General features: G+C 42.7%; 1 protein-coding gene across 2 annotated transcripts in view; it reads right to left on the reverse strand.

The window, feature by feature from the left end:
• Nucleotides 1–15774, reverse strand: part of LOC308174168 (cGMP-dependent protein kinase 1) — a gene marked incomplete at both ends in the record, with an annotated part of 94729 nt that overhangs the window by 34490 nt on the left and 44465 nt on the right. For both annotated transcript variants that reach the window (XM_080549239.1, XM_080549238.1), the window contains one exon: nucleotides 518–623. In XM_080549239.1, the coding sequence (XP_080405365.1) occupies nucleotides 518–623 (106 nt within the window). The remainder of the gene's footprint in view (nucleotides 1–517; nucleotides 624–15774) is intronic.

A 15774-nucleotide genomic window follows, 5' to 3' on the forward strand; every position in this document is an offset into this window, starting at 1 on the left:
AAGTCTATTTCGCCTTTAATATGATAATAGGCTTCTCCTGCCTTCAGCTCCTCTTCAGACCCGTATGCTAATGCCAGCATCAGATGGTGAGAAGAAAGAGCGGGGGTCACTATAGTTTCGTGGTAGGATGGGCACTCACAGATGCATCGCAAATTAGGGGACACACATTTGTATGTAGCTAGAGGCTTCAATAGGAAATCAATCAGTCAAATATCACTCAATTATACATCAGAAACACATGTCTGCCTGTCCGCCACGTGTTGATTATGTCCGTCATAATAAATCAATGACCTGAGTGCTGTGGGTCTGTGAGTTTGATTTTGTTTGTTGTTTGTTTTAATTTGGAGTTATCGTCGTATGTTTATCTACTTTTGCTTTTTTGATTGATTATGAAGTGCAATATATTGCAATCACATAGGAAATGTGCTCTAAAATAAAGTTGTTGGATTGATTGATTGATTGATTGATTGATTGATTGATTGATTGATTGATCAAAATGTCTCTCTCTATTTCTCACCTTTTTAAGAACTCCATGTATTCCGTTTGTTTGATGAGACCCGTCCTCATCATGATGGTCTGGAAGCACTGTCGGTCGATGGCCCATAGTTTGACGTTGGTGAGAGCTGCAGAGAGGAAGGAAATGAAGAAGAGTAGAGAGATCAGTAGAGTAGAGAGATCAGTAGAGTAGAGAGATCAGTAGAGTAGAGAGATCAGTAGAGTGGACAGATCAGTGGTCAGTTTAGTTAACGGGAAAGCCATGGGGAGCACTTTATCTCCCAAAGTACATATACTCCTGTATACAAATACTGTTATTTCATTAGTATACCCGGACCATAGTACCAGAGTAACACCTGCTCTCTAGTCGGTCTAGCTTTTTAAACCATAACACTGTTTTTTACTATTATTTTTAAATGACTGGCCTTTTTAAATAGGCACTACATTTTATAAACACTGTTATGTCTGTCTGTTTTTATTGTATGTATTTAATGTATGTGACCTATGTGTGTTTTTAATGTGGAAACTGTATTCTTGAGCTGCACTTCTGCCTGTCGAAGGAGAATTTCTGTCACTGTGTGACTTGAATCTTGAATCTTGAATCTTGAATCTTGAAATTTGAATCTTGAATCTTGAATCTTGAATCTTGAATCTTGAATCTTGAATCTTGTATGGTTCTGGTAATGGTAGATTGGTATCCACATTGGTATCCACTGTAGTCAATTGACTATCTTCCCCTTGCTCACCCCTTGTGCATGGACTACAGCAACCCTAAGCTCACCTTACTACTCACCGTACTACTGTGAACTCTATTATCACTAGCGGCACCGCTAGTGCAACCTGTCTTGTCTCACCTGCACTAACGCCACCTTATCTTGTACTATGACTATTATTTTTGGTCTCTTATGTCCTGTACTACTGACACTTTCATCTTGAATTATGCTTGATTTATTATGCGCTATGTCTTGTGCTGCAACGCAATGTCAGGATCCAAAGCCTAAGAATGTTACTCTGTTACACTTGTGTAATGTGACATAACACATATTTGTAACTTGAAACGTGGGGCCAAATACTCACATGGCAACAAACCCTGACTTAAAAAAATAGTGTCAGTGTATTGTTTAGATACACAGTATTGGGTGACAATTGTTATTTGTTACCATGTCATTTCTAAGTACCAGCCAGGGGTTGCCAAACATGCAAGGTCGTCACGGTAACCATGTCACATGCCCCCTCACCCCAGGGGCAACAACTGTTTTATTAGTTGTGACTTGCTCCATCGTTTTCAATCGCGTGTACCGTACTCCTAAACATACTGAATTCTGATACCCGTTGAAAGGCTGAGAATCTCTGCGCTCAATAACGGGTGAGAAAGAGAAACACTATGTGTGTTTTGGTGACAAATCACATAGCTAGCAGGCTGTGTTAACAGTTCAGCTAACTGTAATGCAAGACAGCCAGTAACCTAGCCAACAGTCTCTTTCCCAGACACTCTTTCCCGCCGAGAAGGTGAACGGTCTGGGGGGAAAAACATCTAAAACTTGGCCTTCATTGATAGGAAGTATGTGGTTCTAGTGACATATAAAAAATATGTTCTAGAAATGATTACGGTTCCACTGCAAGCTGCAATGTCGAGCGTTCAAGTGCAGAGCCTGGGGGAAGACCATATGTAGAAGAAGCCTGGAGTCCATTGTAGCGAAGGTAAATGGGTTGTTTGGAAACTACTTGAGTAAATTGCAGTGAGAGCTAGTTAGCCTGCAATGTGTGGAGATGAATGCATTCATGCCTGTGGGCTAGAAGCCATTAGCTAGACTATCTTATCAGATGAGAAAATTAAAAGCACTCCAGGCCCTGGATAGAGAAACGCAGGAAGCTGGGGTTGGGAGGGAATAGAGAAACAGGCAGGGGGCTGGTAGGTGGAACACCAATGGCTGTACACAGAAATTGGGCAGATGGAACCTAGCAAGCCTGTGTATAATCAGAGACCAATGGGTGTGTCCTATGTCACAGTCATAGAGAGAACGGCTTATTGAGAACCCTCTCCAGAGATGTTTTAGAAGGCCTCAGGCTAGAGAGAATACCTGACATGGCAGATATTATAGAGGAATCCACAACTGCATTGGTGACACCGATATAATGAAATACATCTTCCATTGTGAAACCCCATGCCCTCCTCCTTCCCTGACTTTTTCAGTTCTTAACCTAATAGCGTTGCTACAATTGTGATCAAAATCACAAACACAGTTCCAGTCAAGTTTCTTCCCCCATTCAACTTCAACACTTCCCCCATTCAATTGAATGGGAAAGTGGGTCCAAACGTTTGACTGGTACTGTAGAAAAAAAGATCTGGAAGCATTTTCATGACTTCCACACCTTTGATACTTGGATAGCCAACACCTCCTCTTCCTGAGGCACGGTTAAGACCTCCCCCGAACAGGCCACACCGTACCTTTTACCCTCATCATGATAGATCGAAAGTGACCTTGCAGTTGTGAACGGTTTACCCATTTCAACCATAACGGGTCGCTTATATATGTGACATGTTTCTAATGCTTTGGTCCTCATATCGGCAACCAATACAAATATTCAGACATTTCTTTTGAAACACAGAACTACGTTTCATCGTTGTTGAGAATCACAACACAAGCTCGCTAGTCAAGCCAAAATACTGCAACGCAATGGATTCGGTGAGTAATCCCCACTGCTACCCTAATGAACTATAACACTACTTTACATGTTAGCAGGCCATCATTGTCATAGATTTTCAACAACGCGGAAATGTATTCACATTTTTCGAAAAGAAAAGTCAGATCATTACATCGGATCCCGATATGAGGACCAAAGTATTAGAACGTGTCACATTATTGTAGACAGAAAGACAATAACTATTTACAGTGTTCTGTTTTACATGTTATATTGGCGCTCCACAATTCACGCCTCAGGCTATACCAATGATGTCCATCAATATGTCATAATATGTAAGCTCTATAAAATACAAAATACGACATTCTCTTGATTATTGAATCCGGACTAAACACAACCAGTTAATTACTTTTTTTTTGCATGGTATAATTCAATGATTACACTGTTACACTACTGTTCAACATGGATGTCTCCAGATGGCAATCTGGGTAATTTGGTTAGTAACGAGGGCTTGGGGCTTCTAGTGTTTAACTGCTTTAACTGTCAGATGTTTTTAGTCTCCGGAATTATATATTTGCATAGTTTGATTAAACACAGGGTGTCTTCATATTGATTTATGGAAATGTTGATGGCACATTAAAATAGTCACATTAAAATGAATTAAAATAGTCAAAATGCCAAATGCAATACATTCAATTGTGTCAGTTGTTTTGGCAGTCAAACCCGATTTTTGGAATGAGACAAACATACATACACATTTGAATTTCAATGTGTGTATTGTGTGTGTAATGACACTGTGTGTGTAGTGACATTGTGTAGTGATACTGTACATTGTTCTTTTTGAACATTGAGAGACTGCACGAGCATTATAGTGGAGACAATAGTGACAATCAGCCCATCTCTTTCTAAAGAACAAAAGAGGACATCTGTCCCTCCGTCCGTTCATCTGTCTATCTGTGCCTCTCCCGTCCGACACCATTCTTCTCTAAAGGCCCAATTTCGACTCATCATATCCTGTAATTACATCACAGTGGCAGTGAAAGGCAAATGTATCCAAATTATTAATCAACGTGTGTCTTTAGTCCAGCGTCAGTCTGGAGCTGGGAGTATTAGGGATTGTGCAACAGTGTGATTATGATTCCCTCTGGAATTAACCTGTGGTGAGGCAATATTGAGCTTCTGTCTACTCTCTCTACTCTCTCTACTGTCTGCTTACCATGGGGCTTCTCTCCACTCTCTCTACTCTCTCTACTCTCTCTACTCTCTGCTTACCATGGGGCTTCTGTCTACTCTCTCCACTCTCTCTACTCTCTCTACTCTCTGCTTACCATGGGGCTTCTCTCCACTCTCTCTACTCTCTCTACTCTCTCTACTCTCTCTACTCTCTCTACTCTCTCTACTCTCTCTACTCTCTCTACTCTCTACTCTCTCTACTCTCTCTACTCTCTGTTTACCATGGGGCTTCCGTCTACTCTCTACTGCTGCTGCACATAATCATCCCTCTGAACAGTCCAAATGTGAACCAACTGACATTCTGTAACGTTATCATGATATATGAAATGAAAGACCAGTCAAAAAACACCACTACAACCTCTACTCGACACACACCGAACACTTAATTAGGAACGCTACACTAATACTGGGTTAGGGACCTCCCTTTGCTCTTAAAAACAGCCTGAATTCTTCATGGCTTTGATTCCACCTGTTGGAAACATTCAACATAGGTTTGAGATTCTGGTCGATTAATGACATGATTGCATCACGTAATTCCTGCAGATTTCAGGGGCACTTTCAAGCTGTGAATCTCCTGTTCTACCACATCCCAAAGGTGTTCTATTGGATTCAGATCCGGTGACTGGGAAGGCCACTGAAGAACACTGAACTCATTGTCATGTTCATGAAACCAGTTTGAGACGACTTTTGCTTTGTGACACGTGCATTATCATGCTGGAAGTAGCCATCAGAAGATGGGTACTCTGTGGTCATGATGGGATGCACATGGTCAGCAACAATACTCAAATAGGCTGTGGCATTCAAGTGATGATTGATTGGTATGAACGGGCCCAAAGTGTGAGAGGAAAACATTCCCCACACCATTACACCACCTCCACCATCTTAGACTGTTGACAGATGTACAGGTGCTCCTATTAAAGTGTTCAGGGAGCGTATATAACTTCCATTCTAAGGTGTCTATCCTCCTGCTCTGTGGCTCTATCATTTCAACTCAATTCCTTCCCTCTTCCTCATAAGAGAACTAAACTTCTTCCCTTTAACCCCCCCCCCCCCCTCTCTCTCTCTCTCTCTCACTCACTGTTTCTCTCTGTTTTCTCAGAGGAACATCTTTCATGGCCAGGGCATTAATAGCAGCGAGAGACATAAAGTCTGCACACATTATGTCTCTGTGCCATGATGTTGAAAAGAATATTGGAGAGCCCTAACCTTAATCTGCCCTCCCCAAAATAATTAATAACTTAATTCTTATTTTATAACATCTACCTGAGTTCTACAGAGCATGAGAAAGTTAGACATCGCAGTAACACTAGCCAAAGTAACACAGAGCATTGGCTTAACAACATAATACAATATATGTGTTGTTTTTTCCTTATTACTGTGGGAGAGTGCAATCATCCAATCCACCAAGCAACTCAAAACGAGAGTGAATACCAACAGAAGAACATTGCAGGGGATTTTGGCACATTTGTTTGATCCGCTACCCACACGTTTAGCTGTGTTACTCATTCCACGAATGCATGATCCTTACAAGTTGTACCTCGTTGTAAAGGTGACTAATCAGGCTTTCCAACGATATAAAATGCAATACTAATTGGTATTAGAGGGGAGGAAGAATCGACTGAAATAACGTTTCCAAACTTTTTTTTGAGGAGTAAATATAAATAAAAAAATATGCATGTGAAAGAATGTTTATGTGCAAATACTAACTTGACATACACACATGTAACTCAACCAGTTTCTAAAACCACACATTAGTAGGAGAACATTCATGGATCTCCAGTTAGAATTGGCGAAAAGACAATTTCACAAACTGGATACCCCAACCCCCCACAATCACTACCTATTAAGATGCAACTTGCACATTGTGTTCATTCACACCGATGGAAACTTTAACCCATAATATAATTTGTTTGTCCATAAGACTGTCTGAGTCAGATGGCAGAGGTAGACTCTCAATCTCTCATCTGCCGCTAAATCGCCCCCTGTGGGGGGGGAGAGATGGATCCATGAGCACGGAGACATGGAGCAGCTGGCTGAGCTCCGGTCCTCCTCCTCCCCACCTGTTACTGTACCTACCTCCTCTCTCTACCTACCTCCTCTCTCGCCAGAGAGAACAACACACCACTGTTTACTGTCCACAACTGCATCTAATCAAATCAGCACTTGTTTAGAGATGCACAAACTATTTCCATAAATATACTGCATGATTATATGCTGTATGTAAAGTAGGTGCTAAAACAGCTGTCATTGTGTTTGTGCTAACACTTTTTAATTAATGACTTGCAAATGTATGCAACAAAAACACAGGAACACATCAGGAAGTCCCTCCACTGTATTTATGGTCGTGTTGGTGATCCATGTAAACCAGGTGGAAACGGAGGTATCAGGGGAATGTAACACCAAACATTTCGTGAGCTTAGAATGATAAGGTTCTATCTCTGTTTAGGGCAGTTCAGAGATATTGAGCGTCAACGTTTTTACATTCCATTATGTTTTGTGAGATGGAACCTTTGTATTTTATGAATTACTAACTAAAACATTTCAACATTTAAAAAATAACACCATACAGGCATTTATAAACACCTAATGGTTCAGATTATGTAAAGAACTCAATTTTGACCAAAATGGAGATAGAACCTTATAATTCTAACGTCACGATTTCTAGAGCTACAATAAGCCATGATTGGGTGATGTAATCAACAAAACAATGATAACAGAGTGAAACAAAAGGGACATTCAAAGGGATAGCAACTACAGTACTATAGGGTTTCTTGTAGGGCAGAGCACTGTTGTTTTTGGTTCTCCCTCCTTTTTTTGTCTCTGTGAGTCATGAGGGAGAAATGCCTCTACCATTACCCCTCGTAACATTAACAAGCTGCCCTCTACACATTGATCCATCACATAAAGTTGAAAGAATATTTTGAAGTTCCTCCGTAAACATTTTCCCATTAACGAGGCAGGTTAAATTGGTCAAACCAAACTCAGCGTTCCATTATCGGGCCTAGCAGAGTGGTCCACCTGAAAGCAGTCCCCCAGCTGCCTGTGATTGCAGGTTTGCTAATGTTATTCATGGCTGAGGAGAAAAAAACACATCACCACATAACTTATTATGGACGAAGATTGGCTTTCCCCAGCAGCACACCGTCTGAGAACAGACTGAGGAATGAGGCCAAATCTCACACACATCTCACAGACTAAGGAATGGCCAATCTCTCGTTTTAATACAGAACGTTTATCTCTATTCTGAAGTGAAATCATTTCCTTATTTGTTTACCCTTGAGCTTCCTGCTCGATCAGTGTCGGTGGACCAGGGGGGTAATTCCATCAACGGGAAATCCTGCAAGATCTTTTTTTTTAAATCCAGTCTCGCAAAATAAGCCTGGATTTTCCTTTAGCGACCTTGATGGAACACCCCCCAGGTCATATCTTTGTTAATATCCAATAGAAACGCTCCAAGAATACTATAACTGTACATTTAAAGGGCATGTAGGAAGCTTCCTCCTTTGCAGTGTAGTACTGCGTTCCAATGTAGTGCTGTGTGTTTTTAGGACTTTTGATAAGTTTCACCAGGAACTGAAGTGGGGAGACTAGGGAACTGAAGTGGGGAGACTAGGGAACTGAAGTGGGGAGACTAGGGAACTGAAGTGGGGAGACTGTACATTTGGGAAGCTTACCGGGCTATGAGGAGCGGATCATCCAAGTGAGAGCAAAGTGAAGGATAAGGACTCAGAGGTTGAGGAGACTAGATGGAGAGTCACTGTTAATCTGACATTTGGAGTGTTGAAGGATGAAGGGGCAGGTTTACTGACAACTTTGCAACATTGCCGTTTACACCAAGAAGAGGGAATAACGACAGGGAGAAGAGAAACTAGAGGGAAAATGTGTGTGCCTGCGTGTGCGTGTGAGTATGAGTGTGTGTGTGTGTGTGTGTGTGTGTGTGCGTGTGTGTGTGTGTGCGAGTGTGTGTGCGTGTGTGTGTGTGTGTGTGGCAAGGCAATTACTCTGACTAAGAAGCTTCCTACCTCTGCAGGAGCTCTATTTTCAGCTGTATGTCCAAACCGTGACAAAACAAGTCATGATGAGGAGGAGCAGAAAGAGAATCCATAATGATCCAAACTCAAACAAAATCATTCTGGGGAATGATCTGAGAAATGATAGTGTCGAGTAAAATTGGAGTATAGCGTAAAAAGTGTCAAAGGAGAAAAAGTGTGGGTTGAAATATTAGCATTCTCTCTCGATGTACTTAATATACAATGCCATGTACATCAGGCGTGCTGCCCGATCACGCCTCTTCACAACACTGGCTCCCCGCTGGTGGAATGAGCTTCTCCCCATCTTCCGTCGTAGACTAAAGACCCATCTCTTCTCTTACACCTTAACTGCTCCTCCTGAGACATCTTCTGCCCCTCAGCACTGCGTCTCCTGAGGACACCCGCTTTCCCCCTCTACTGTGTCCCTAAAAAGTTATATTGCCCCCCTCAAAACAAACAAAAAAAAGGGTTAGAAGAAGGTGATAGAAGAAGGTTTTTCCTTCTATCAATGGCCCCGGGCCTGAGCTAAATTACTCTTCCTACTACGACTGGTGGATTGATGATTCACTTGCTTAGTATTAAAATGTAACATCTGATGATCTACACTCCTGTTTGTTACTGTCAGTGCAAGGTGTGATGATTTCCAAACAACGAAAGGGACACATACACCTGTCCTCTATATTCTCTATTCTCTGCTGTAGATGCAGACTTGTCTCGACAATGACACCTGCCGCGACCTTCCCTTAGGGGTAATGACGAGCCTGGTTCATATTATCAGCCTGTGTTCATATTAGCATGAAAACCTCCGTCAAACGTTGTTTTAAGAGAGAGCTGCAGGCGCTGTTCTCCCACTGTGTCCCTGGTGTCCCTGACTGTGTTAACCTTTCTAGCCATCCTGAGACCTGACAGAGCTCCTCCCCCCCCCCGCGCGCACTCTGCACCCAGAGACATAACAACGTCAGAAGCAGGGCCCTCAGCTCACACACACACACACACAGAACTGCACAAGCATATAAAAAAAAAACTGATAAAAGAACGAACATCAGTGAAAACTCTCTCTCTTCAAACTAAAAAAACAGGTTATAAATCTTGGTGTAATTCTAGACCCCGATCTAAACTTCAACAGCCACATAAACTCGATAACTAAATCAGCCTACAATCACCTGAAAAACATAACAAGAATGAGAGGTTTCATGTCCAAACAAGACCTTGAAAAACTCATACATGCATTTGTTTCGAGTAGATTTGATTACTGTAATGGTCTACTAACAGGCCTATCTAAAGGGGCTGTTCGTAAGCTGCAGCTCATCCAAAACGCCGCTGCTAGGGTCCTAACAAAAACGAAGAAGTTTGAACACATTCCACCAATCCTGAGATCCCTGCACTGGCTACCAGTCTCTCAGAGAATTGGATTCAAAGTACTCCTAATTGCCTACAAATCACAAAATGGTCTTGGACCAAAATACAAAATACATACCGATCTTCTCCCACCCTATATTCCCACAAGGCCCCTAAGGTCAGCTGAGACTAATCAGCTAATCATTCCAAGAGTGAAAACAAAACACGGTGCAGCAGCTTTCAGTCACGCTGCTGCATGCTCCTGGAACAAACTCCCTGAAGAAGTCAAACAGGCTCAAACCTTAAAAATATTTAAATCTAAGCTAAAAACCTTCATGTTTTGCAGCAGTTATGATTAAACACAAACACTTCTATCAATGTATTTTATCCATAAACTATTGTCTTATTGAACGTTTATCTATTTACTACTTATATTTGCTTTTATCTATTTACTTATTTGCTTTTATTCATTGTCATTTTTATTTTCTTACTATGCTCCTCTTGCTGTATTTTAATAATGTATGTAAAGCACTTTGAATTGCCCCTGTATGAAATGTGCTATACAAATAAACTTGCCTTGCCTCTCTCTCTCTCTCTCCCTCTCTCTCTCTCTCTCTCTCTCTCTCTCTCTCTCTCTCTCTCTCTCTCTCTCTCTCTCTCTCTCTCTCTCTATCTTTGCCGACAATGGGCCTCTCATGTTCTACCGCAAGCTTGCAAGTAGGGTCTTTTGATCGCTAAACTATCCTAGACTACCCCTTCTTTCTTAATAATCTCTAAAACCTGGTCATATGTTTTTGGGGACTCATTTAAATCTGTTTAGTATTCTGGATGAACCACTCACTGAGATGGGTAGGCAGTTTGGGAGGAGGCAAGAGCCCAGTTTAACATTGTAATGACCTGGAATGTTCTGGAAAGGCAAGGCCAGGTCAAAACGAGGTACTCATAGCTCCATGGGCAACTGACTACAGATCAATATAAAGGGTGTTTACCTATGGGGTGGAAATGTCCTATCTTCTCGATACATACCATACTGTACAAGCATACTTCAGCAGATACATAGATTACATTACATTACATTAGATTTGATTAGTGTACTTTATTGTCTGCTTGCGCAGAAATGTGTTTTGCCTCATGACCAAAGGACATACAGTATATACTCAAACACAGCACAAAATGTACTGTAACCGTACAGTACACATAGCACCAAGCACACAAACATACAGACACAGACACAGACGCATACACACACACACACACACACACACACACACACACACGCACACACACACACACACACACACACACACACACACACACACACACACACACACACACACACACACACACACACACAGTCCCTCGCTCCCCCTCACTCCCCAGCGGGAATCTAAGGCTTTCCAAACAACAAAGTTTTATGATTTCAACACAGTATTTCCAGTAAAGCTACTAGTAACTAGGAACAGTCCCAGGTTTGAGGTTCTTGGCTATTCTACCAAGAGATCAAACCTGTAACTTCTCCCCCTGTCAAAACAAAGGCCCCTGCACTCTCACTGTGGACAGGGTGAACCCAGACATGTTCCAGGAAGAATTCATGAGTCATGCCAGCCCCTCTCTGACCAAATACTCTGAAGTGAACAGACAAGCTTTTAACACTAGAACAGCCACGGGTGGGGTCATTTGACCAAGTGAGTAAAAAAGAAAAAGGTATACCTTTGCACTCAATCAGATTTCAGGACCCTCCTTTCATGACTTTTCCTAGATATGTGCGCTCTACCACCCCAGTATCCTTACATTTTCAAAATCAGATCAGGATAAGCTAGTATAAAGCTATTTTGCAGTTTTTCTGTGTAGGAGGCAGGCTAATTTAGTGATCTTTGTGTGTCAGTAGCAGCTTCCCATTCGAAAGACTATGGTAATTTGGCGTCGCTAAGAGTAGATGAAACAGGCACAGCTGTCCTAGTGTTAATAACCCGTTCTGCTTGCCTGCACAGCACAATGACACACACACTGCTCTGTGGAATGCAGATGGTGGGAGAGGAATTCTTCCCACTGCATCAATGAAGACTAAAGTTGTCTTGTTATCAAGTCAAATCTGAGATAGAGAGAAAGCTGGATTCCTCATTATATGAGACTTACAGTACAGGGAGAGAAAGGATTATTAATCATGGGTCTCCAAAGCCTTGGTACTGTACAACTGAGATGTGGTCTGCTTGGCTGTTGTTTTGTGTTTCTGCTGGGTCGAGTTGTCATGTCGTGAGCTTAGAATTATAAGGTTCTATCTCCGTTTAGGGCAGTTCAGAGATATTGAGCGTCAAAGTTTTTACATTCCATTATGTTTTGTGAGATGGAACCTTTGTATTTTATTAATTAATAACTCAAAAATGTCAACATTTTAAAAATAACACCACACAGGCATTAATAAACACCTAATGGATCAGATTATGTAAAAAACTCAATTCTTACAAAAATGGAGATAGAACCTTATAATTCTAACATCACGATGTGTTACATTGTTCCAGAAGACTGAGTGTTCTTACTGAAAGGCTGTTCAGTGTCTGCCTGTCTCACATTTACAGAACATGTATCTGCTGCATATCTCTCTCTCTCTCTCTCTCTCTCTCTCTCTCTCTCTCTCTCTCTCTCTCTGTCTGTCTGTCTGTCTGTCTGTCTGTCTCTCTCTCTCTCTCTCTGTCTCTCTGTCTCTCTGTCTCTCTCTCTCCTCTCTCTCTCTGTCTCTCTCTCTCTCTGTCTCTCTCTCTCTCTCTCTCTCTCTCTCTCTCTCTCTCTCGATATGTCTCTCTCTCTCTCTCTCTCTCTCTCTCGATATGTCTCTCTCTCTCTCTCTCTCTCTCTCTCTCTCTCTCTCGACATGTCTCTCTTGATACGTCATCAGTAGTGTCATAGAAAAGCATTGACGCTCACGATTCATTCACAACTTAAGTTTTATCCTAGCAATTGATCAAACGAGTCATCAAATAAAAAAGAACAAGGCTTCATTACTAGGCCCAGTTCATGACAGAATAACGGTGCTCTGTAGGCTAGCAACCTTGCTCCTTCCCTGCCAGTCTGCACTGTTAGAGGAGTGGTAACAAGTGCAACAGCTAAGCGGCTGAACTTTAGTAAAATATCGGGCATCGTATGCCATCAAAGGGGGGAAATGCGCGATGGCAATATGTCCAAATGAGGGACTAGAGGGAGGGTGAGAGTGAGAAGAAGCGATAGAGTGAGAGGTAGGGGTAGAGGGAGGGTGGGAGTGAGAGGTAGGGGTAGAGGGAGGCCCGAGAGTGAGAGGAAGATGTAGAGTGAGGGTGAGAGGTAAGTGTAGATGGAGGGTGAGAGTGAGAGGTAGGGGCAGAGGGAGGGTGAGAGTGAGAGGAAGAGGTAGAGGGAGGGTGAGAGTGAGAGGTAGGGGGAGGGTGAGAGTGAGAGGTAGGGGCAGAGGGAGGGTGAGAGTGAGAGGTAGGGGCAGAGGGAGGGTGAGAGTGAGAGGTAGGGGCAGAGGGAGGGTGAGAGTGAGAGGTAGGGGCAGAGGGAGGGTGAGAGTGAGAGGTAGGGGTAGAGGGAGGGTGAGAGTGAGAGGTAGGGGTAGAGGGAGGGGCAGAGGGAGGGAGAGAGTGAGAGGTAGGGGTAGAGGGAGGCTGAGAGTGAGAGGTAGGGGCAGAGGGAGGGTGAGAGTGAGAGGTAGGGGTAGAGGGAGGGTGAGAGTGAGAGGTAGGGGCAGAGGGAGGGTGAGAGTGAGAGGTAGGGGTAAAGGGAGGGTGAGAGTGGGAGGTAGGGGCAGAGGGAGGGTGAGAGTGGGAGGTAGAGGTAGAGGGAGGGAGAGAGTGAGAGGTAGGGGTAAAGGGAGGGTGAGAGTGGGAGGTAGGGGCAGAGGGAGGGTGAGAGTGGGAGGTAGAGGTAGAGGGAGGGTGAGAGTGGGAGGAAGGGGGAGAGGGAGGGTGAGAGTGGGAGGAAGGGGGAGAGGGAGGGTGAGAGTGGGAGGAAGGGGGAGAGGGAGGGTGAGAGTGAGAGGTAGGGGTAGAGCTGGAAGGACGATGACAAAGAAGAGGACATGGAAGAAGACAGCTTTCTGATGAAATCCGGGCAACGCAAAACAATTTTTATTCAGGCTACACTGTCACTGACCAATGACCATTGTTTCCTCTAAAGGACAGAGAGACAAAGACATGACGAATGTTCAACGAGGCACCGGAAGCAGCAATAATCAACTTGGTTTTGGCCAAACAATGCAATTAGACTCAGACGGATTCAAAGCCACATCATAAGAGACAACACCATTTTCAGCAACATCTGGCAAGTCAGCCTGTCCACATTGACCCACTTTCTCCGTCGGAACCAGGTGCACATGAAGCAGCTTTACAGGGGTGCCTTTTGAGAGACATTCTGAAAGAATCCGAGCTCTGAGACATAAACATGTGGCTATAAGTACAAGATTGACTATAGTACACTACATACAGTACAGCATTTTTTCCCAGTGTACTGAACTACACCATATTGACTGACATTTTAGTTTTTGTTCTCAGAGAGTACCTCACAGAGACCAGGATAGGAACATCATTGGTCACATACTAATGGTGTCCTCCACCGCAATGCCAACTTTGGTCCATACAACACTACCCACATGGTCAAATTTTTGGACAGACTGCCCAACATTGTAATACTGGCAGGTAGCGGTGTAACGGATCACAGCTGATCCGTACGGATCGCCCCCCACGGTTCGGCAGGCATGTGTACCGCGGATCAATTGCAAAATGTAACCAAGTAATAATATTAGTTAATATCTGTTGTAAATCACAATGTAGAGTTGCCATGAAAAGATAGACGGGACAGTTGCGTGCTTTGTTTTACTCTAATGCGCAATGATAGGTTGATAATGCAAAAAATAAATAAATCAGTTGTTTACTCACTACACGTGAAGCTTTTGAATTTTTATTTTAAAAAATGTTTTGTGTTGATGCGAAAAATTATCCGATCCGTGACTCAGAAACCGCGGCACGATCCGATCCGTGAGTTAGATGATCCGTTCCACCCCTACTGACAGGCCATGTGACAGCAGCTGGGGTAACTGGGAACAAGTCAGAAGCCGATCAAATGTTCTGACCTTTATTCTGAAAAGTGTAAATAAATGTCAACGTTGTTGAAAATCAATGACACACTCGCTAGTCATCTAACACAGCTTGTTTTGTGAGCCTGCTAACAATGTAAAGTAGTGTTATAGTTAACTAGGTAGTAGTGGGGATTACACACTGAATCCATTGCGTTGCAATATTTTGGCTTGAAATTTATTGACATTTTTCAGAATAAAAGTCTGAACAATTTGATTGGTTGCCGACTTCTTCCACCAGCTGCCATCACTATGGTGACGGCAGATATGTTGTAGTATGGGAGACATGCTGTAGTCTGGGACAATATTAGCTTCCATGCAACCATGGTCCAAAACTGGCTTGTTGACCCACAATTTCTAGTTCAATACCTTCCACCCTACTCTCCATTTCTCAATCCAATTGAAGAGTTATTATCGGCATGGCGGTGGAAGGTGTATGACCATCAGCCCTATGTGCACATGGCTCTATTGCAGGCAATGGAAGAGGCATGTGATGATACTGATGTGGGTGCTATCCACTACTGGATATGACACTCAAGGCATTTGCCTGTGGTGTTGATGAGGTGCTGTGGTCAGACCCAGCTTGGTGGTGAGATGCAGCCTAATTATTTTTCTTACTTTTTTGTTTGTTTTTTGGGGGGGGGATTATGTATATTCTTTTCTCACAGTTTTCTTTTCTGTTTACTGTATTCAATAGAGAGCATATTTTTTGTTCACACAACTTTAATATATACTGTATGTGCTGTGCATATTTTGCAATATTTATGCATATATATGCAAATTTTTTGTACAGTACATTTGTGTTTCTGCATATATTTTAATAGACTTAAACAATCTCTCACTGCAGAGGTCTCGACATACAGAACTATTTTATTATGACAAAGCCCACCAAAGATGGTTTTAATTGGGCACAACAGTGTGTAGTTTGTT

This window comes from Nansenia antarctica (assembly GCF_963989245.1).
Source record: "Nansenia antarctica genome assembly, chromosome: 19".
NCBI classification, from domain to species: Eukaryota; Metazoa; Chordata; class Actinopteri; order Argentiniformes; family Microstomatidae; genus Nansenia; species Nansenia antarctica.